The sequence below is a fragment of the Lycorma delicatula genome, chromosome 6, assembly GCF_047948215.1.
Source record: "Lycorma delicatula isolate Av1 chromosome 6, ASM4794821v1, whole genome shotgun sequence".
NCBI classification, from domain to species: domain Eukaryota; kingdom Metazoa; phylum Arthropoda; class Insecta; order Hemiptera; family Fulgoridae; genus Lycorma; species Lycorma delicatula.
The window spans coordinates 144,709,907-144,731,756 of record NC_134460.1 but is presented as its reverse complement, the minus strand read 5'-3'; the positions used below and the strand labels follow the sequence as shown (position 1 = coordinate 144,731,756).

The following is a 21,850-nucleotide window of genomic DNA, read 5'->3' as shown; positions in this document are numbered from 1 at the left end:
TGGAAAAGAAGTCATTCTAAATAAAAGAAAAAGATTAGTCATTATTTTCTTCATTAAAAGTAATATTTATGAAACATTCAAAAATACTATTTTGTTTCTAAGTAACAGTTTAATATAAAATTAGCGTGAATAGTGTAAAAAAATAATCAAACAGTATTACATTCACAAAAAAATATATATATAAAAACAACATCACACAAAAAAAGTTTTTCTTTTTTAGGTTCTATAAATGACAAGTGAATTTGCATGATTTGCATATTTAAGCAAAACAGAAAAGAATACTAATTAGACAAATTCATAATAAATTTAATCCACATCATTTAAAATACAAATTCAAATGTATTTTCAGGATCAGGAAACTGATTTTAATGATAAATTTAATCTTGATAAGAACAAGTCTAATAATGTACAAGATCCTAAAGAAAAACATACAGTATATCCGCATAATCCTGTGGATTTACCTTCATGTTCGTACCAGACTTCTGCAAGACATAGAGCAAGTGAAGTAAAATTAGAAACAAATCAGCCATACAAAGTACATAGCAGTTGTAAATTAAAAGTTAATGATACTGCTAAAACTGTGCTCGGGTAAGTACATAAATAGTTTTCCAGTTTGGAAATAATGAATATAATAAAATCGGTTAAATTATTGCATAAAAATGCAAAGTTAACAAATTAAAATTAAATGAATTCTGAATGAAAATTTACAATTAATGTTAATGTATAATGACTGTTACAACTATTCCATAGTGTTGCTAAATTTGAGTAAAGCTGTAATAAAGTGTAATTATTTTCTACATGGATTTAGTGTTCATTTTAATGAAGTTGTGGCTCAATGAATGTTTCTGCTCCAGGACTTATTAAATCGAACCTAAATTAGAACAAGGAAGTGATACATTTGTAGGGTTGCAAGGGATAATTTTAAAATAGAGACCCTTAACTTTTCGACCATTAAACGTAGAAAAATTAAGTTTCGCAAATACTTCTACCTCAAAGCAATCTTTTTGGTATGAGATCACTACATCTCAAGCACCCAGGAGCTCCATTTGTAAATTTTAAATGGAAAGGGTAGGGTTATGACAACTATAAAAAAATTTTTAGGTATGACAACCCTAACCAAAGTGGTGGTGATATTATATTTTTCACGGCTAGTTTCAAAAGCGGCCTACTATTTCTTAAAACTGTTCATCAGTGAAACACTAAAAAAAGTCGAAAAAATTTAGCAATTGCTCCTCTCTTGAAACAATCTACTTTTTTGGTATGAGACCACTGTTAGAGTGTAGTGTAGGACACTGAAACTAGCTGTAAAACATATTAAATGGCTGCCATTTTGTTAGGGTTATCGTAGCACAATATTTTTACACCATAATTTTTGTTTTTCAATTATTTTTAAATTATGGGTTACAACAATATTCCCTCCACTTTAAATTATCTTTTAAGGGTTCCGGTACTTTATTGATGCTCTTTATATACTGTTTAGTAATTAATGAATGAATCATAATCATAATTACCACCGGAACACCATTGGTCCGCTTAACTGTAGATTGATAAAACATTAGTTTTATCAATCTTTATGTTGTGTTTATTGCATGTGTTTTTTTTATTTATGATTATTTTCAAATTTAAGTTGTCAGTGATAAAAAACAATTTTTTTCTTTCATAAGAGAAATTTGGAAGAATTGTGATGTAGCAAATCATGGTATTGATAATACTGATAACATAATTTTTGTTTCCTAACATGCGATATGTGATTTTAATCTGTTTTTTGATGCTGAAAACAAATGTGAAATCAGAATCTTTCTATCATTCACTGTTTTTGAACAATTTTTAAATTTTAATTAAAGGATTTTTTCATTTTTCAACATATAGTTAGCCTTTTAAGCTCCTATATTGTATTTTGTTAGCCCATTTTTTATTGTTTAACTTTGTTAACATAATTTGTAAGCTATAAATAAACAAAACTAGCCAAAGAATTAAATTCTATCATAGTCACATATTATGACATATGTAATTCTGCAGAGTGAGCCTTCATGGACAAGATTAATCATGTCTTTGCAGGTCAAAACATGTAGCTGAAAACACAGCTGTGTTGTTTGTATTAAGCACTGGATTTAGGAATGAATTAATTTTGTTGTCTTATTGCTGTCTTAAGTTTGTTAACAGTGCAGTGTCATAATATAATGCCTTGAAATTGTGTAAAGGATGTGTGGATGCCTTTTGTTATGTATGTGGTGAGTTTACCATAAAATCAAATAGAAAAAACATTACACCTTTAATTAAAAAAGCATACGATTTGTACTTTCAGTGTAAAATTTGTGATCAGGATAAGACATGGGCTCCGCATATAGTATGCACTAATTGTTCTGTATATTTAAGAGGATGGCTGAAAGGTACATGAAAGGCTTTGCCATTTGATGTATCTATGGTTTGGCGTGAACCAAAGGATCATGTAACGTTACTTTTGTTTAACAAGTGGGTCTGGAATTTCTAAAAAAAATAAACATACTGTAAAATATCCTTCATTGCAATCTTAAATCAGGCCTGTACCTCACATTGAAATTATTCCAGTTCCTGAGCTACCTATGAATGTGGCCATTACTGAAGAAGACAACAAATTGAATTATCTTCCAATAAGCCACATCTTATATCACAAGGTGAATTAAATGACTTTTAGGGATTTAAATTTATCAAAAAATGAAGCTGAACTGTTAGGATCAAGACTGCAAGGTTGGAATTTACTTTAAAAAAATACAAAAATTTCAGGCTTTCGAAGCTGGCAAAAAGAACTTTCTGAGTACTTTATTGATAAAAATAATTTGGTTTATTGCACAAATGTTGATGAGATTATGTTGCACTTCAGGACAAGTTCATAAATCTGAGGACTGGTGTCTTCATAGATTTGTCCAAGTATAGTTTAAAAGTGGTTCTACTACACAATGATAACAAATATCCTTCGATTTCAGTCGCTTATGGTATTAATTTGAAACAGACATAAGATGTGATGAAAGATGTTCTTGAAAAAATAAATTATAAAAAACATAGCTGGAACATATCTGGTGATTTGAAAGTTATAGCTATTTTGTTAGGCTATACTGTACATGTGTTTTCTCTGCGAATGGGACAGCTGAGCTAGGGATAAACATTATGTTATCAAAGAGTGGAAGAAACGAGACAACTTAACTCCAAATGGGAAAAATATTATTCATGAGCCCTTAGTTGAATCCAAAAAAATATATTTTTACTCCGCCTCCATATCAAGCTAGGACTAATGAAAAATTTTGTAAAAGGAATGAAGCAGGATAGTCCTGGATTTTTGTACATCAGGCAGAAATTTCCGAATGTAAGTGAAGGAAAAATCAAAGAAGGAATATTTGTTGGTCCACAAATAAGAGAGTTGGTCAAAGATGATGTATTTATATTTAATTCGATGTTAAATAATGTAGAAAGTACAGCTTGGGCTTCATTTAATGACGTTCGCAAAAATATTTTTTACATGAAGAGACTTATTTTAGGAAATTTTTATGAACAAAACATATGTTTTCATTCTGCTTTAAGGTTACTTATATCCCCAGATTAGCAATAATAGCAGAAGTATTAGGTCATAAAGTAGTAATCACCAAAGCCATATTTATTAATATGATTTCATAGATCACATAGTTTTAACAATGTTTGGTGTAGTTTCTCAGAACATATTTTAGTAGGCAATCACTATAGCAATTATATGTAGTATATGTAAATTTATATTAATAATAATGTTAATTAAACAATTTAAAATATTAAATCTGTAAAAAAATTAATTTGGCAAACAAAATTTCTAATTTCAGTGAAAGTGGTTCAAAAAAGAATATTCTGCTGCCAGCTACAACTAAATCACACAATTCACCAATTACAGCAAAACCACAGACTAATCAAACACGTAAGTATTAAAATTACATATGAAACAAGCATTCTTCAAATGAATGCATTGATAACCTTGACAGTTATTATTGTTATTTTATAAATTACACATTTTGCTTAAATTTCATATTATCCAAGATGTTATTAAATAAATAAAATGGTAAAATATTGTAGCAGTTTTAGAAATATAATCATTTATTATTTACTGTAGATTTCAAAACATTAATATTAATGACCATCCTTATGGAGAATTTAACTATCTTTCGGTGAAGTGCTTTTACATCATTAGGACATCCTGTCGTCGTTGGCATTTATGATAAAATCGCTGAGTTAGGTAAACGAAACAGGGTCGTACGTTTTTGCTGGATCCCTAGCCACGTTGGAATTCTAAGTAAAGAGAGAGCAGATTCTGCTGCCAAAGAAGCGTGTATTCAGCCTCCTTTCACCACCCCAGTTACTACCTTTGATTTTATCAATCGTACAAAACAATCACTTATTATCGACTGGTGTCGATAATAAACTTCGACGGATTAAAGATTCAGTGTTGCCGTGGGGCTTCTCTTGCAGGAACTCTCGTCGTGAGGAAGGGTCCTCTGCCGGTTACAGTTCAGTACAGCCGGGCATACGAGGATCACACACGAATATCTAATGTCAGGAGAAGACCCCCACTCCTGTGCACACGATGCAATTGCCGCATGACTGCACCACATTCTCGTGGACTGGATATGCTATACGATGTTGCGTCGTCAGTTTAATATACCCAGCAGCATTCGTGATATCTTGTGCAATAATGGCGGGATTTTGGAATGGATGTTTCTCTTTTTGCATAGTACTGGGTTACTGCAAAGGATTTAATATTCTCATATATGTTTTTCTGTAAGTAGAGTTTTTTTAATAATTTTAACCTTTATTTTCAATTTGATTTTTTGGTTCTATGTATTTAATTTTACTATTCGGGGAGGGGATTTTTGCACAACCCATTGGAGTTAGGTAAGTTTTTATACTTTCTTTATTCTATTATTTTAACTTTTATATTTTATCAACTTTGTCTATGGTATTAGCGTTGGGTTTTATTTTGCCTTCTTGGCTTGTTTTAGTAAATTTTTATTATATGACTAATATTACGTTTACACTTTGTTTAGTTTATTATTTCGGAGTTATTTTACCCTTTTACTAATAACTACCGGGCGATGATAACGCCCAGGCGTTTTTCGCCCACAAAAAAAAATCATTAGGAAGGAAAATTTGCAGGTTATGACATATAACCTAAAAATTAGTGAAGAGGTTGGGTACAATTTTTTGAACGTGGAAATCAGACTTGCAGACGAATTTTTACCTTTGATGATTCAATTTTCCAGCCATAAAACATTTTTTAGTATAAACTTTATACTGTTTTAAAGTTATTTTTGAATAAACACAGTTGAGTCAAAAATGTTGAGAGCTCACTTTGCCCACAAGTGTTCACTCAGTGTGTACAATTTATGCAGCATTTATTTCTATAGTAGTGAAATGAGGAAAATAGGAAAACAGAAAAACTAAAAACTTTAAAATACAAAATTAAAGTTTACCTTGTTCATCTTATATTTTATTTTTAATACATTCGCCAAACACAGTGCCCTAGAATTTATTAACCGAACTGCTCCTACTGTACAATCTTCTTCAGCAGTCAAATATAGACTAAAATATCAACATTTGCCAACCATGTCAGATACAAATTGTAGTCATCATTAATGACAGCAACACTGGATGCATTTTGTTTCATTTCAGTGTATTGGGTACATATAATATACCCAAAAAGAGCATTTTTACTTTCCTGGTATCATATGCTCTAGAGCTATACTGCAACAAGGAAAGTACGGTAATCGATAAAAAGATGGGGTTTTTTTTTTGCATTTCTTGATGTTTCATGACCCAGGAACCCCCCCCAAAAAAAAAAAATAGAGGGTAATGTTCGTACATATGTGTATGTGCTGGTGTGTTTGAAATTTAATGAATTTTTATTGGATAGACTGATTTTGATGAAATTTTGTACAGAAACTCATGTATGGGGCAATTTCTTGGTAAAATTTTGGGGGTCTATATCTCCAGCAGGTGAATTAGATAGTTTTTTGTTTTCTCAAAATATTGCAAACATAACCTCACTTTATATTAAACTCAGTGCATGCACATCCTAACATTTGTAAAGAAGTTGCTTCAAAATGCTCTATCCCTTTCCACAAAAATTGAAAAAGATATCATTTTTATGGCATATTTTTTAACCAAATTTCTTTAATATCTTCCTAGGCATAGTCGAAATGCAAATGACCCTAAAAAGATACTTTGGGGACAGTATTGGGGTGGGGGAGGTGATCAAAGTTAAGATATTGATTTTTTAAACCTTCCCTGGTCTATTTAAACTTTTAATAATTATATTACAATTAAATTTCATCATAATTCACCCCCTACCCCTAAAAAAGCAACCTTTTTATCAAAACTTTATTGGTTGTACAATTAACAGTGAGATTTTTTTTAGTTTTTCCATTTACTGTTGTAAACATAGAAAAATCAACATTTCTTGGAAACTGATTTTGGTGGTGAAGGGCAGAGGAAATGCCAAATTTAAAAAATGTTGTTTTAAACGTTTTTTGGTTATTTAAACGTGTAATGGTAACTTAACAATAAAACTTCATCATAAATTAGCACCACCACAAAAAATAAATCTTTGGTAACTTTTTTCATGTACCACTATTTTTCCACTAGAATAGATAGCCAGTGCCAGTAAAGTGTTATAACTTTCTTGTCTGAACATTATGAATGCTATAAACAAACAACAATGATATATTAAATAATGACCAGATATGATTTAGATTCAACTTACTTATGTGACTGCATTTTTAATTTCTTATCAGTCTAACCCCCAAAAAAATAAAAAAAACTGCTAGTAATAACATCTGCTGATACCACAATGAGAAAGATAGCATCAATTATTGAAAACGTGACTGAAAATGTTTTGACATGAATTTTTAAAAATCGTGTATTTTTCTGTTTATCATTTCAGACATTTGTAGTTTTTAATTATGTCAATTTTTAAGAAAGGATCGACTTTGTGTGATTGGAGGGCAGTGTCTCGGTAAATATAAAGATAATTAAATATAAGTAATAATTAAAATTAAAGTTATATATTTAAACCAACAAATGGAAAAAATAATACGCTAAAATTTACTTTATTTATTAAATATTTTATTTTACATTATTTATGTTAATAGAATTAATATTTTTTAACAGGAGAAACACAGTTTATATTCCATGATCCCAAGAAATCAGCATTTTCTCAAGTCTGTGATACATTTGTAACAATTTGTTGTATGGTAAGTGCTATAAAAAAATAAATTGTCAATTCAAAACTATATGCACTTTTGTCATTTAAAATACAAGCAATTGTGTTGTAAAATTAAATTGTGTTAGATCTTGATTTTTTATAAGCTTGGAAGACAGTACTGTTTTATATTCATTATCATCTAAACGTAATGATATTTTCTTTGATAGCTAATTGACTTCATCAAGTTTAAAATGAACTTAACTTTAGTTTCCTCCCTTTATTCAACAGATTTTCTTTACTTTGTTATTTATGTTTTTTAAAATTTTGTTTTGATTGATATTTTACGCTTACTTTTACTCTTCTTTTCTTTTTTTCTTTTTTGTTAGTGAAGTGTTTGCAACTTAATTCTTTTTTATATTAAAAAAAAAATATTGTTTATCCTAGTTTGTCATTCTTTTGTGTGGTATTTTATTAATAATATTTTTGACCCTTCCATATTTGTTTATTGCTTATCAATTGCCCCAAAATCTTGTAGATGTCACAACTATATCTATATCTGATGCTAATTACTTTAAAGGGATTAAAAATTTTGTTAGCTGTCCAAAATATTATTCACTGAATGGATGGTAACCATCTAACTTTGAACAGCTTTAAATAACTTTCCTGGTTGTTTTATTAGATGATAAATTCTCTTATGATGATCAGATTGATTTCATTTGCAGCAAAATCAAATTTTACTTTTTTCCTTTGAAATACCTTAATAAAATACCAAGTTTGTCATCATTATTCATTATTAAATGTTTATTATATTTATGCATATCATCTGAAGTACATTACCTCTTACAGATTTCTGAAAAGTCTAGAATGAGTATTCTAGATAAAAATAAGTTGTCAGATCATAGTTTAGGGCCCACGTGGGATATTTAGAAAATTGAAGATATAATCTTAGGCTTGACATAACTATTGGGCCTAGTAAATAAAAAAAGTAAAAAGATCTTACCTTCAAAATCTGAAGTAATCACTTTAATTGGAGAGTAAAAATTAAAAGGCAATACTCAACTTTGAGCGCCAGTTTCCATTTAATTCATTGTGAATAAAATTAAGGCAAACCTTCAAATGTTTAGTAAACATTCAATAATTTTTAAGGTAGGGTATTTCCTTGCTGAAACTGTTTACTTATTTTTCCATTCATTAAAGAGTGATTGCTGCTTTTATGCCTATCTGTGAAGTAAAGTGTTACAAAGAACGAAGAATATAGATCTGTCCAAATGTAAACAGTTGTTAAGATTTGAATATTAGAGTGTTGGTTTTTTATGTGATAATTTTCTGCTAGACATTGACGAAACTAGAGGTGGTGCACTAAGCCGAAGAGACAAGATGGAAGTGTTTCTAACTGTGTTAGTGATCCTGGTTATTAAAGTGGAGTGGCAGAAGATTTTGCCAGAAGATTTTTCTGTTGTACATCGTACAACAATGTGTAAACACTTGATTTCGTTTTGGATCATATTCTGCAGAAGGTAGATGAGCGATTAAAATTCCTGTCAACACTGAACAAACTGAATGAAGCACAAGTTAACTGGGAAGCTCGTTTCTGAATACCTGCTGTCAACTGTACACATGTAGAAATAAAGAGACCACATGGTATCTGCTGACTAGTACATAAATAGGATGGATTATGCTAGTATTAACGACAGTAACATGTGATGCAATCGAAAGGTTCACTAGCATAGACGTGTAGTGACTGGGGAGTGTAAATGATGGCAAACTTTGATGACTGAAATGCAATAAAAAGAATATCTGTTTAATGGCAGATTCTGCTTGTTTAGGTGACAGCAGTTATGTTATATCTCCATGGCTCCTTACTCCCTTTCCACTTCCAATATATGGACAACAGGAATGATTCAGTAATTTACATTCCAAGGGAGGGTCATTATAGAAAGAGTATTTGATCAATTAAAAATGAGGTTCCTGGTATTGATGAATTTGAGTATCCACAGAAAAAATCCCGAGAATAATAGTATGCTGTGCAGTTTTGCATATTGTTGTTAAATATTTAAATGACAATTTGGAAATACCAGACAAAAATGTGGTTGAATATAATGATCATACCGTGGATCCCGGGATGATTTAAATGGTGAAGATCAAATAAAAACAATATAGGAACAAAAAAGTCTTGACATTTTAAGATTATTGAATTTGTAATATCACTTCCCCTTTTCCCTTTCTTTGTGAATATGATTAAAAAAATATATATAATTAAAAGTAAAAGATAAAAAAATAAAACAAAATTAAAATAATAAAAGTACAGTATGAGCAAGTAATGGGTGACTTAGCAAGCATAAGTTTCACCAAATCAACCAACCAAACATCGAGGTAGCTTGAGCTAAAGCGACAAGTTTAATAAAAAAAAATCATAACCATTTTTGTTAAGATTTCATAAGTACTTCATGGGAAGTGAGGCTAACTTTACACACATGCCAAAGGTGACCTTGATAAGGAATCCCATCCACCAAGCTTAACAGATGTGCCATTTAGGCAGTCAGTTTATTGTAAGTATATAATTTAAAAGAAGGGATAATGGGTTTAGCAAGGATAATTGATATCTTATCAAAACTCAAGTACGTTTGTACTTGTAATTGTGAGAAAATGTTAGGATTTGTGATAGTTACATCATTTCGTTTATCTTTATTTCCTTTTATTTCTCTTTCAATATTTTCATTAAAAATTCTTCTTTTTCCATTTGTATTTTAATCAGTTTTCGCTGTTCTGCCAAAATTTGGCGTTGCTTTTAACGCTAACACTAGTCACTGCAGTTCTGGTGTAGATAATTCTGATGTTTCTTCTGTTTCATCTTTGCTTTCAAAATGATGTTTTTTATTATCTTCTTTTCATATTCATTTCAAGGGAGGAATTTGGAATATCAATAGTATTTTCATAATCAACTGTTGCAGTCGATTTGGTTTCACAACTTCATTTACAGCTGTGTAGGCCAACTGTTATTTCACAGGGCACTTTTGAAAAATACTGGATTTTCTTCCCTATTTAACATATCGAGCAGTGTTTTTCCCAGTCACTTCGCTTAATTGGTTCATTGCTCATGGTGTGAACGTCAGATCTTTTTGTTCACAGTAGTCTTATATTGTGTAGATTATTTTTTAACTGCGCAATTTAGGTGTTTTGCACCACATGACAATTGATTACATCTTTTCATAAGTCAGTCATAACAAAATATTAACAAATGTACATACATTTGAGTATTGAGTTTAAGTGAATACTAAATGTTTAATACACTTAAAATATTAAACATAAACATTCAAAAGTAAACATTTATTCACTTAAACCCCACTGTATACTCAGAAATGAACACTTTTAAGCTAAGTCATCACTCACGACTGATTACTTTTTTTTATTCACTAGGCCTATTGTGTATTCTGTGATTCTGCTCTGATCAAGGTTTTACCATGGTTTCCCTTGATCTCTTCAGACAAATACTTGGGCTCTTGCTTTTTTTCATGGAGTGGCAGTATGGGTATTGTTTGCCATTACATTATTGAGATGGTTTTTTTAAATTTTTTACCCAGTCTAGATACAAGACTTTATCCTACTAAAGATTAACCAGTAAAGCAGATAGGATGTTATCCATTGCTGTTCCAGCATATTTATAAAGAACAATATTAAATTGAACAGCGTTTTGTTTCATACATAAACCTGTTAATCTTATGTACTTTGCAATTTTACAAAAATATATTCACTTTATTCAATCGTTCCTTCAAAATCTCCATTGTTTCCTTGGTGGGAATGCTGGGATATAGCGCAGTCACATCAAAAGATGTAGAAACTTCACTAATTTGTAAAATTTCATTTTTTAAATTACTAGTACAAAAAGTTGTTTTTAATGGAAAAATGTATAATTTGCAAAAAAATTATAATTTTCTTAATAAGAGCTTTTATTCCAGGAGCAATTTGTGTAATTGACTACCTGTGTAGGTATTGATATTTTTGGGAGACAATATAATTTTGATATGAATGGATTAGAAAGAATTAGCTTGAATTTCTTTTCAGAACCCAATGAATTATTACAGTTGCGTATAACCTTCTTAAATGAATCTAGTTAGAGGTTTCTTATTAATTTTAATGAATTTTCTGTACTGTTAGTCATTTTGTAAATCCTGTTTTTCTAATCAATTTTTTCCAAAACCTCAAGAGCATTACTTTTACTTACTTTTAAGTAATAACCATGTTTACTTTAAAATAGTTTTGAGCATCATAATGTCTTCCAATCAATTGCCATATTATCCTCCTCATGTTGATTTATTTTTAATTTTTGTTGTGGTTAATGTGTGTGACATGTGTAATCAGTCACAAAGTCAGTGAGGTAATTTACATCTTGTATTGGTGTACTTGATTAGAAGAAAAAAGACTACTATATTAAATTAATTAAAAAGACTACTACTAAATTAAATTTTAACTTGCCAGGATTATTTATTTGTTGTTTTAATTTAATTTATATCTAAAAAATGGAAACCTGTTTGTTATATTTTCAAGTATTCCAGTTAAGAAATTTTTAACATTGAATAATTTTGTTACAGATTGTAGATGGCATTGTTTTGATGAAATTAATATGCGGCGATGATATTATTAATAAAGATACATTATGGGATGTTGTAGATATATTACATCCAAAAGACAATTCATGTTCTTTTAACATTATAGAACCTGAAATAGATTGAGGCAACATATAATCTCTTATTATATCAATGAAGATCTTTTTTGAGGTGGTAATCAACAAGAATTTAAATAATAAAGGAAAGAGTGAAAGGAAAAAATGGAATTTCCAGTTCAAAATCATGATTCTATGATCTAATTAAAGAAATGCACATAAATGAAATTAATAATCATATTTATTTATCTTAAATAATTACATTAATATTTGTAATAATTGGGTTAATTCACAATTATAGTTAATTATGATGAGAAATTTCCATTTTTTTTTGTTATATTTTTGTATGCAAAAAATGTAGCAGAACTGAAATTGAAATTATATTTTTAAACAAAATTTGATTAGTTTAATATTTCTTAATTTGTTACTGAAATAAATAATAAAAAACTATCATTTAATAGAAGCATGCATAATAATGTATAGTTTCAACAGAAACATTAATATGTTGCTTTAATTCTTGTCCCAATTTTATAGATCCATTTGAAGCACTTAATATAATTTTCATATAAAGTAGCAAAGAACTGCTGTAACTGGAAACAGTGACATAGATATTGTAGGAAAGATTTACAAGGGATATTCAATAACTAAAGAGACAAAGTGATGTAGAAATGAAACAGTTTGTAGGAGGAGTTTTGTACTTTCATGACTGGGATGAGCTGAGAACAGCTGACAGATAAAAATTGTTTTGCTTATAACCTCTTTGTTGCATCTAATGATGGCGTGTCTGCTTGAAGTTTCTACATTAGTTGAACAACGTTCAGTGATTTTTTTTTTTGCTTTCTGAAGGTGAAAAACCATCTAAAATCTTTTCTCGAATGATTTTACAGTATAATGAAAATTATATGAACCGCGGAAATTTTTATAAGTGGGTAGAACAGTTCAAAAATGGTCGAACCTCAGTGACTGATGAACAGTGTCCTGGTCAGTTGAACTGTCAACTCCTTCACTTGAAACCCACATTGACGACATTATTTGTGAAAACTGACATATTACAGTTGGATATATAGCAAAAATAGTTGCAGTAAGTGTTGGTACAGTTCATAATGTTATCAATAAACAAGCTCAAGTACAACAAAATATGTGCAAGGTGGGTCCCAAAAGAGTTAACGCGACATCACAAGGAACTCAGTGTGTATAGACTTGAAAGAACATAATGAAAAGGAAGGTGACCCTTTTCTAAACAAGAGTTTAACGTGTGATGAAACTTGAGTTCACCATTTTGAAGCAGAGTTGAAATGAAAAAGCATTGAATGGAAGCACACCAGCTCATCTGTCCGAAAGAAATTCAGAACGTAAACATCAGTAGGAAAAGTCATGTTGACCATCTTTTGGAATGCCCAAGGTGTCATCTTTTGTGATTATTTGGAAAATCAGCTTACATTAAACAGTGTTTGCTACTCAGACATGCTGATGAAAAGAGTAAAGCCAGCAATGAGAGAAAAACATCGCAGATCTCAAAGAAATTTGAGATCTTGTGATCACAGATTTGAGAAATTTGTGATATTGCTATACGACAATGCTCGCCATCACTCTGCTCAGCTAACCCAAGAAACTATTGGAAAAATGGGCTGGGAGATACTACTACATCCTCCCTACAGTCCAGATTTGGCTCCCTTTGATTTTTATTTGTTTGGTCCACTCAAGAAGACATTACATGGAAAAAAATTCTGCAACATTGAGGCGGTCAAAGAATTTGTGGGAAAGTGACTGAAACAACAAGACAGACTTCTTTGCATTAGGTATAAAAAAACTAGTTCATAGTTGGGACAAGTGTATTAATATTGTTGGAGATTATATTGAGAAGTAGTAAAAGTCTCACTTTGTAAAAATACACAGCTTTTTCCTACATCAATTTGTCTCATTAATTAATGAATGTCCCTCGTATAATGATTCCCTTAATCATTAAAAACAATCAAGATGTTTAATGTTATTTAAAAACCGTGTAAAATGTTAATTTTAATACAATGTTTATCAGAGGTTTTTATTGTTTCACTAATTAAAATCTCAGTTTGCTTCTCCCTAAGAATTTTTTGTAATTATTGGTGTAAATTGTGATGAAAGTGTTATAAAAAATTATTATAAACGTTTTTGTTAGTGTATTTACAGTTTTGTTGGTGTCATTTCCAAAGGACACTGTTAAAATTTATTTGAAGATGTTTTGAATTAAAATTTGTTTTATTTTGTGATGCATAATACTGTGAATATCATTATAGAACAATAATCACTAATGAAAGTTCTTAGATTTAGTGATTGATTGTAACCTCTCTGTAAAATTGGTGTTCCAAATGAAACTGTGTGCCAATGTTTACAGACATTTAATTTATTACATTCAAGCAGTAATGATAGAAACAGGAATAATATTTACTACAATGAATTTTTATTTACAGGAGGTGCTTGATATGGCCACCATTTGCTTCTAGGCATGAAATTATATACTGAAGCACCAAAGTAGTGATTGCATTTATAAATTTAGTTAAGTTATTTCTCAATTCATCCAAATATGAGAATTATTCTTGTAAACAAATCCTTTCGTTATTAATTGTTAAATAAAAATTTGTAGGAGTAAGACCTAGGGATTTTGGTGGGGGCCAGATATGCTTTGAAATAAGCTTACCTCCAAATTTTCTGAAACGTTGTTGTTTGTAACATTGCTCCATCTTTGTTGGAAGTGTGCTCCAGCAATTTCTTGCTTATTTAATCCGTAGGTAGATGAAACGATAAATGATTTCATTGTCATGACATTCTGAGTTGTGTTCTGGAAAAACTGATTGATTATTCGCTTACATGATATAGCACACCAAACTCAAATTAATTTGTCATTTACTAAGATATCATGAGGATTATCCACATCAGATTGCTGCATGAACTGAAAAATGAAACCATGACACATCTGGAAAAAAGTTTTTATGAAAATCAGTGTTGTGAATTGATGCACTGCAATTATTTTGTTCAGTTGTAGTTTTCAACTTTAATCAGTCCTTTGTGTATATTACTGCTTGAGATTTTTCCTTGTTGTGCTAATTTTCTGATTTTTTCAGACTTTGAGCTCTGTGATTCGAAATATCATCTAACTTCTCAACAGGATAGATGGTATTCCAGATTTGAGTGTGTTTTTGATAGATGTAGTTCTCAGAACTTACATATAAATTTCACACAGGATTATAATGTTGAACATTGATGTCTAGAAACCTTTGATGAAATATTTTCTTTAAGTATTCTATGTATCACTACAATGGAACACTGTATTACTACAACGTCAACACTGGAAACAGAAAAGTGAACGTAATCTTGATTGGTTATGGAAATAAAATTTATTGTCAACAATAAAACATAGCAATTCACTGTGAACAAAATCAGCTATTAGTTTCACTGCTTGCAATACCAAAGAAGGTAAATCATGTTTTACTTATTGAGATATAAATCCTTTTTTTCAGGTTATATCTGGTGTGTGTGTGCGCGCATGATATCTCTTGTGAGTATACTGTAAATGTAATGACAATATATATTATAGATTTTTTTTTTAATAATGAATTTTTATACTAATCTTGATTTTTTCCTCCTGTAATGAAGTCCCTTTACAAACCCAAACTTATTCTTTCTGTTTGTAAAATTTTTACGATGTACTTGAAAATTTTCTATTTGTATTTCTCTTTTAATCCATTGTATTTACAGGTTACATTGAATGTTATTAAAAGTTTACTTGTAGTGCTGCATTTTAGATGATCAAGGATTTCAGCCAATAGTAACTCACCCGATATCTGCCTGCCCTTAAAAAACAATTGGAATATTATATAGATAACATCTAAGAAAATAAATAAATATTCGTGACAAGGGATGTGTTATAGAATATTTAAATAGTTTAAGTTTGTGTAAATTAGCTAGATATGTACAGGAACCCAGTACATTTTCATTTTGATTTAAACCAGTTATTTAATTATTAAATCTGGTTATGAATAGTAATAGCATGTTTGGATATATATTTTTTTTTTGTGTATGTGTATGTTATCTGATGAATGAAGGTGCAGTAGGTAACTGTAGAAAAAATGTGAGGAATAAGGATGGATTGTTCTAGTTGAGTTGAGGTTAGATTTTAAGTCCTTGGACGCAAGAATTAAAAAAAATTCTTAAATTATTTATTTATTGATAATTACAGATTTTGTACAGATGTTTCTCTGTTTGTATGTTTACAGTTCATCGATACAAAAAATTATCTTTTTGACTAGTCTTAGCTTTTAAAGTTTTAATGTTGTTAGATAAATAATTTTTTTAAGTAGGAAAATTATTTGGATCTGATTATTGTTTCTTTGTTTTTCTATCAATTTCCATACCAGTGCCACATTTGGTTTTTTATATTTTTCTCTTTTTATATGTAGTTTGTAGATTTTCATTTTTTTTTACATAGTTTACCATTCTGGTAGACAACCCCAGATTGGCACCCATCTCTTGTGAAAAAGTGATGTGAACACTCCCGTAAACAATTTTCCATCTAATGGAAAAAAGAGAAAAAATTGTATCTTTTCAAGCTGCTTACTTTTTGAATAATGTTGGTACTCTAATGTATGTATATATATTTTTTTCAGTTAAAATTAAAGTTCATTTACTATTATTATTAATGTTATTGTTCTAAAATTAATATAGTTTTGATGATGATGGTATGTAATGAGAGTTATCATGAATTTGTAATCTCTCATTTTCTGTATTTAACATTGTTGTGGTGATCATCATTGAAACAAATTAAGGAGTTTTTGTAAGTCTATAGAAAGAAATATAGAATCTGTAGGAAACCTTTTCAATATCTGCAATTGTTGATTGTTCCTTCAGTTTTTTTCTTATGAATCAATAATCAATTGTGGGCGGACAAGGTTTAAAATGGATATTTCTGTTGAAATCTGAAACTGAAATTTTTCACAATCGCAATACTTCCTTTACTTTGTACAAGGAAGTAAAAAACTTTAATAATGATTATTAATTTAATTGGAATGGAATGGAATGCAAAGTTGGCGGGAGTTTTACAAGTTCTCCCAACAAATCGCAGATCCTGGACAGTGTCCCTTGCTGCTGGATGATTCTATCGGGCGTGTTTTTAAAGGTTTATTTTTAATGACGAGTCTAAATTTTCAAGTTTTGTGTTATTTTATATTTAACATTTTTAAGGATGAATTTAATAGCATTCCAATCTGTTTTTACCAGCGCTGTCGAACCCATTTTATGGTCCGACCGCAGGAGGCTAGGCTATTGAAACCTGTCCTCCCGACGTAATGCCCCTTCAGACCCGTCCACTGAAGTCCTTTCGGTGCTAACGCCTTATAGGCTAGCAGGAATACGCCACAACAGGGCACTAACTGTATGGAGGGAGCAATGCACCCCCTTCTCCGGAGGGAGTCGCAATTGCTGATTTGATTTAAGTTAATTGTAAGTGTTACAGGATAGTTAGGAGAAGCTCTTCGTTCACTTCTTTCATGGCTGCCCTTCACGGTGTCTCTCCGCTGGGCTCTCTTCCGGACTCCTGTCCGTGACGTCGGGTTGAGTAGAGGGTCTTCTTTCTTCTTCATCTTCTTCCTCTTTTTCTACAGATGACCTCGTCTTTCTTCTTTGGCCTGCACTTTCCGAGAATTGGCAGTAATCGGAATTACATACCATTAACCTTGGTATTCCTGTGGCCCCCGAAAGGCTGAACGGGGGAAAGTGCAGGTTTCTTCTTTCTTCCATGCAGTCTGTCAGTGGCTGCTGGGCTCGTTCCTTCATTCTTTCTTGAAAGGAAAGGGGATAGGGAACTTACAATTTTTGGTGAAACCTAATCGCGATCGCCTTTTGTAGAAGAAGTAAATATAGTATATTTCTTGCTAAACATAATTGTTAATCTCCAGACATACGTGTGTCCGGGAAGGGTTTGGGGGGACCGCGTGGCCGCAGTGCAGAAACCATTTATGTTTGTTGTGGTGACTGTTGTGAGTATCTGTAACAAAAGAAACAGAACACACACACACACAAAAAAAATAAGGAAAAGTTATTTTTATTTGTTTTATTTGGGATGACAGGAAAAGAGGAAAGGTATTTCCCCATCAATCATATACATCTCTGGTATCAAAGAGAATATTCAAGTGTATTATGTATGTACGAAACTCTAGCGCAAAAAAAAAAAAAAATAACGCGCATTCCCGACGCCAAACGGCGTTTATTCGATACCTTACCTCTGTCGGCATTTCGGCAAGGTTCCAAGTTACGGAGTTGTCTAGCGGAAGTTCGCAATCAGAAAAAAAAAAAGAATTTAACTTACCGACTTCCATCATTGTCTCTTAGCGAGACGGTATAACTCGTGGACTTGATTTACAATTTATACTTGAAAACTTTTCACTCGCCCGGAAACGTAACTGACGCGTTGTTCCGTTTGTAGCTTACGCGATATGGAGGCCCCTAAGCCTGGTTTCTCGATCCTCGGCTCCCGCACCGCATCATCACGGTGGTTCGTCCAGTACGGCGTGAGGCCGCTTCCTTACAACTATCAGGGTTGGGCCTCTCGGCAGATGTCCCGAACAGTCTGCGCGCCTGCGCCACACCCACTTCGGACACGGATTGCAATCTCGCGTCGGATCGAAGAGTGGCGTTCCTGACGAACCACAGAGGTCCAAATATCGTCCGATAATTTAATTGAAAATTTATTTTGAACTTGTGATATAATAAAATAATATAGAACGCGACTTTTTCTTCTAAACCAAATCATGCATTTCTTTCAAAAATAAATTACTTTTAAAAATGAAATAGAATCAGAGAGAGTTGTCTAACAGCTGGTTACAACAATAATAAAACTATTATAAAACTGCAAGAAAAAATTTCCCAGTTCATTTTTTGAAAATAACACTAATAAACATAATTTTTGTTACCTAACATGCGATAACATGATTTTAGTCTGTTTTTTGATGCTGAAAACAAATATGAACTCAGAATCTTTATATCACCCACAATTTTTGAAAAATTTTAAATTTTAATTAAAAATTTTTTTCATTTTTCAATGTATAGTTAGCATTCTAAGATCCTATGTTGTATTTTGTTAGCTCATTTTTTATTGTTTCCTTTGTTAACATAATTTGTAAGCTATAAATAAACAATACTAGACAAAGAATTAAATCATATCATAGTCGCATATTATGACCTATGTACCTATGGTTTGACATGAAGCAAAGGATCACGTAACAGATTGTTACCTTTGTTTAACAAATGTGTCTGGAATTCCTAAAAAATCTAAACATACTGTAAAATATCCTTCATTGCAATCTTAAATCATGCCTGTACCTCACAGTGAAATTATTCCAGTTCCTGAGCTCCCTGTGAATGTGGTCATTACTGAAGAAGACAACAATGATTTTGACTTTGAATTATCTTCCAATAAGCCACATCTTATATCACAAGGTGAATTAAATGACGTGTTCAGGGATTTAAATTTATCAACAAATGAAGCTAAACTGTTAGGATCAAGCCTGCAAGGTTGGAATTTACTTTAAAAAAATACAAAAATTTCAGCCTTTTGAAGCTGGCAAAAAGAACTTTCTCAGTACTTTATTGATAAAAATAATTTGGTTTATTGCACAAATATTGATAAACTTATGTTCCACTTAGGACAAGTTCATAAACCTGAGGCGACTGGCGCCTTTTCATAGATTCGTCCAAGTATAGTTTAAAAGTGGCTCTACTACACAACGGTTACAAATATCCTTTGATACCAGTCGCTTATGGTATTAATTTGAAAGAGACATACGATTTGATGAAAGATGTTCTTGAAAAAATAAATTATAAAAAACATAGCTGGAATATATCTGGTGATTTGAAAGTTATAGCAATTTTGTTAGGCATGCAGTTAGGCTATACTAAGTACACGTGTTTTCTTTGTTAATGGGACAGCCGAGCTGGGGATAAACATTATGTTACCAAAGAGTGGAAGAAATGAGACAACTTAACTCCAAATGGGAAACTATTATTCTCGACCCCTTATATGAACCCAAAAATGTATTTTTACCTCCTCTCCATATCAAGCTAGGACTAATGAAAAATTTTGTAAAAGCAATGAAGAAGGATAGTCGTGGATTTATGTACATCAGACAGAAATTTTTGAATGTAAGTGAAGGAAAAGTTAAAGAAAGAATATTTGTTGGTCCTCAAATAAGAGAGTTGGTCAAAGATGATATATTTAACTTAATGTTAAATAATGTAGAAAGTGCAGCTTGGGGTTCATTTAAAGACGTTTGCAAAAGTTTTTTCAGCAAACAAAACTTTGACAATTACCATGATATTGTTAATCAACTTCTTACTTCATGCAGGCCATGGGATGTAATATGTCTTTGAAAATACATTTCTTCCACTCGCATCTGGATTTTTTCCCGAATAACCTCCGAGACATAAGTGACAAACACTGAATGTTTCCACCAAGATATTTCAGTGAAGGAAAGTTGCTATAAAGGGAAATGGAATACTATCATGTTAACCGATTACTGTCTGACATTAATTCGGGATGTAAAACATCAGCAAAATCATTCTAACACAGGTATGGCCATGCAAAATAATAAATTTTACAGAATTTAACTATATTTATGCTTAATTATTTTTTTTAAGCGTAATTTATTTAAAACTAAGGGTGTTAGATAAATTATATTTACAGATCTGTAATGTACGCAAAAAAGCAATTCAAGAAATGGTATCACACTTAGAGAAACAAAAATGTTTTTTTGTCTGTCGATGTAATCTGACATGTAGCTCTTTCTTTCCTAGAATACTCGTAAGACTGGTCTTTTATCACTAGTTAATAAATTTTTTTGAATATATTAGGTGTAAGGCATTCACATGTTATTTAAAAATAATCCTTTTCGAGAGGAAAATAATTTTCTTCTAAAACTTCTTCCTGGTATATCTGTTACTTAGAATTTTGAATAAAAATTCTCTTTTTATAAATAGAAGTAAATCTAATATTTTTAAAATATATAAATATCAAATTAAAAATATTATTCTTACTCCTATAAAAATATCTGGCATTGGTAGTGAATTAAATTTTTTGCAATGTTCATAATTGTCAATTTATTAAGTACATTTTTTGGGCAGTCATTAATGATTTCATTGTTAAGATGTGCGGTTCTCCTCAGTAAAGTAATCCGTGGTTCAATCTGCCCAATGTAATTGCAGGTTACAATATTGTTAGAAAGTAACTAGGACATAAGCATCTTAAAAAGTATTATTTCCAAATAAAGCTACCTATTTTTATCAATTTTTTTTTATTAATGTGATTTTTCTAGGTTAATTGATTATCAACAATAATTCCTAGGTACTTACCTACTTAAGTTTATTTAATTACTTCTCATGCACAGAATCACTCAATTTATTAATTGTTTCATTAATTAAATTCACTAAAAATTTAACGTATGTAAATATCTGAATACCGTCAGCATTACCTAATAAAAATGCTTATTTTTTAATCTGATGTGGACACCATATGACTTCCTTGTATGCATATTAAATTACATATTTTATTTAAATTTTTAAACAGAGGTTAATAGTTATTAATAAATCAGTGTATTTAAATTAAAAAAATGGTAAAAAAAGGAAAAGGAAATTAAGTCTCATTCGAACCGAAGTCCCTTCCACTTACAAGATCCAAATTTTTCGTTACTTAAAATTTTATTTGGCTATAACTCTGGAACCAATAAAAATAAGTACCACTTGTGATATATCCTTCAAAAGCCCTCAATAAGGGCTTATTACTGCAGTTAAGAAAAATTCCTAAATCCAAATTTTTTTGGGTTTGGGCTTTTTTGGATACTTTTGGTTCAGTAGATTGCAATCAAATGGGGATGTGCACAATTAGATGCTACAACAGTACTAAATCCAAAATTTCAACATTCTATGGCTAATTGTTTTTGTGTTATGCAAGATACATACATACACATGCCAAA

General features: G+C 30.8%; 1 protein-coding gene across 2 annotated transcripts in view; it reads left to right on the top strand.

Annotated features, from left to right (window-relative positions):
- Positions 1-213: 213 nt before the first annotated feature.
- Positions 214-21,850, top strand: part of LOC142326328 (uncharacterized) — a 56,763-nt gene continuing 35,126 nt past the window's right edge. The window contains exons 1-5 of one of the 2 annotated variants that reach the window (XR_012756760.1): positions 214-588; positions 3,825-3,916; positions 7,162-7,244; positions 11,785-11,970; positions 14,954-15,305. Coding sequence is in view for 1 of the 2 variants with exons in the window: in XM_075368743.1 (XP_075224858.1) it covers positions 338-588; positions 3,825-3,916; positions 7,162-7,244; positions 11,785-11,925 (567 nt within the window). In the remaining variant the exon portion in view is untranslated. Of the gene's footprint in view, positions 589-3,824; positions 3,917-7,161; positions 7,245-11,784; positions 13,964-14,953; positions 15,306-21,850 lie in introns of those variants that run through there. The other variant, XM_075368743.1, reaches the window with a different exon arrangement.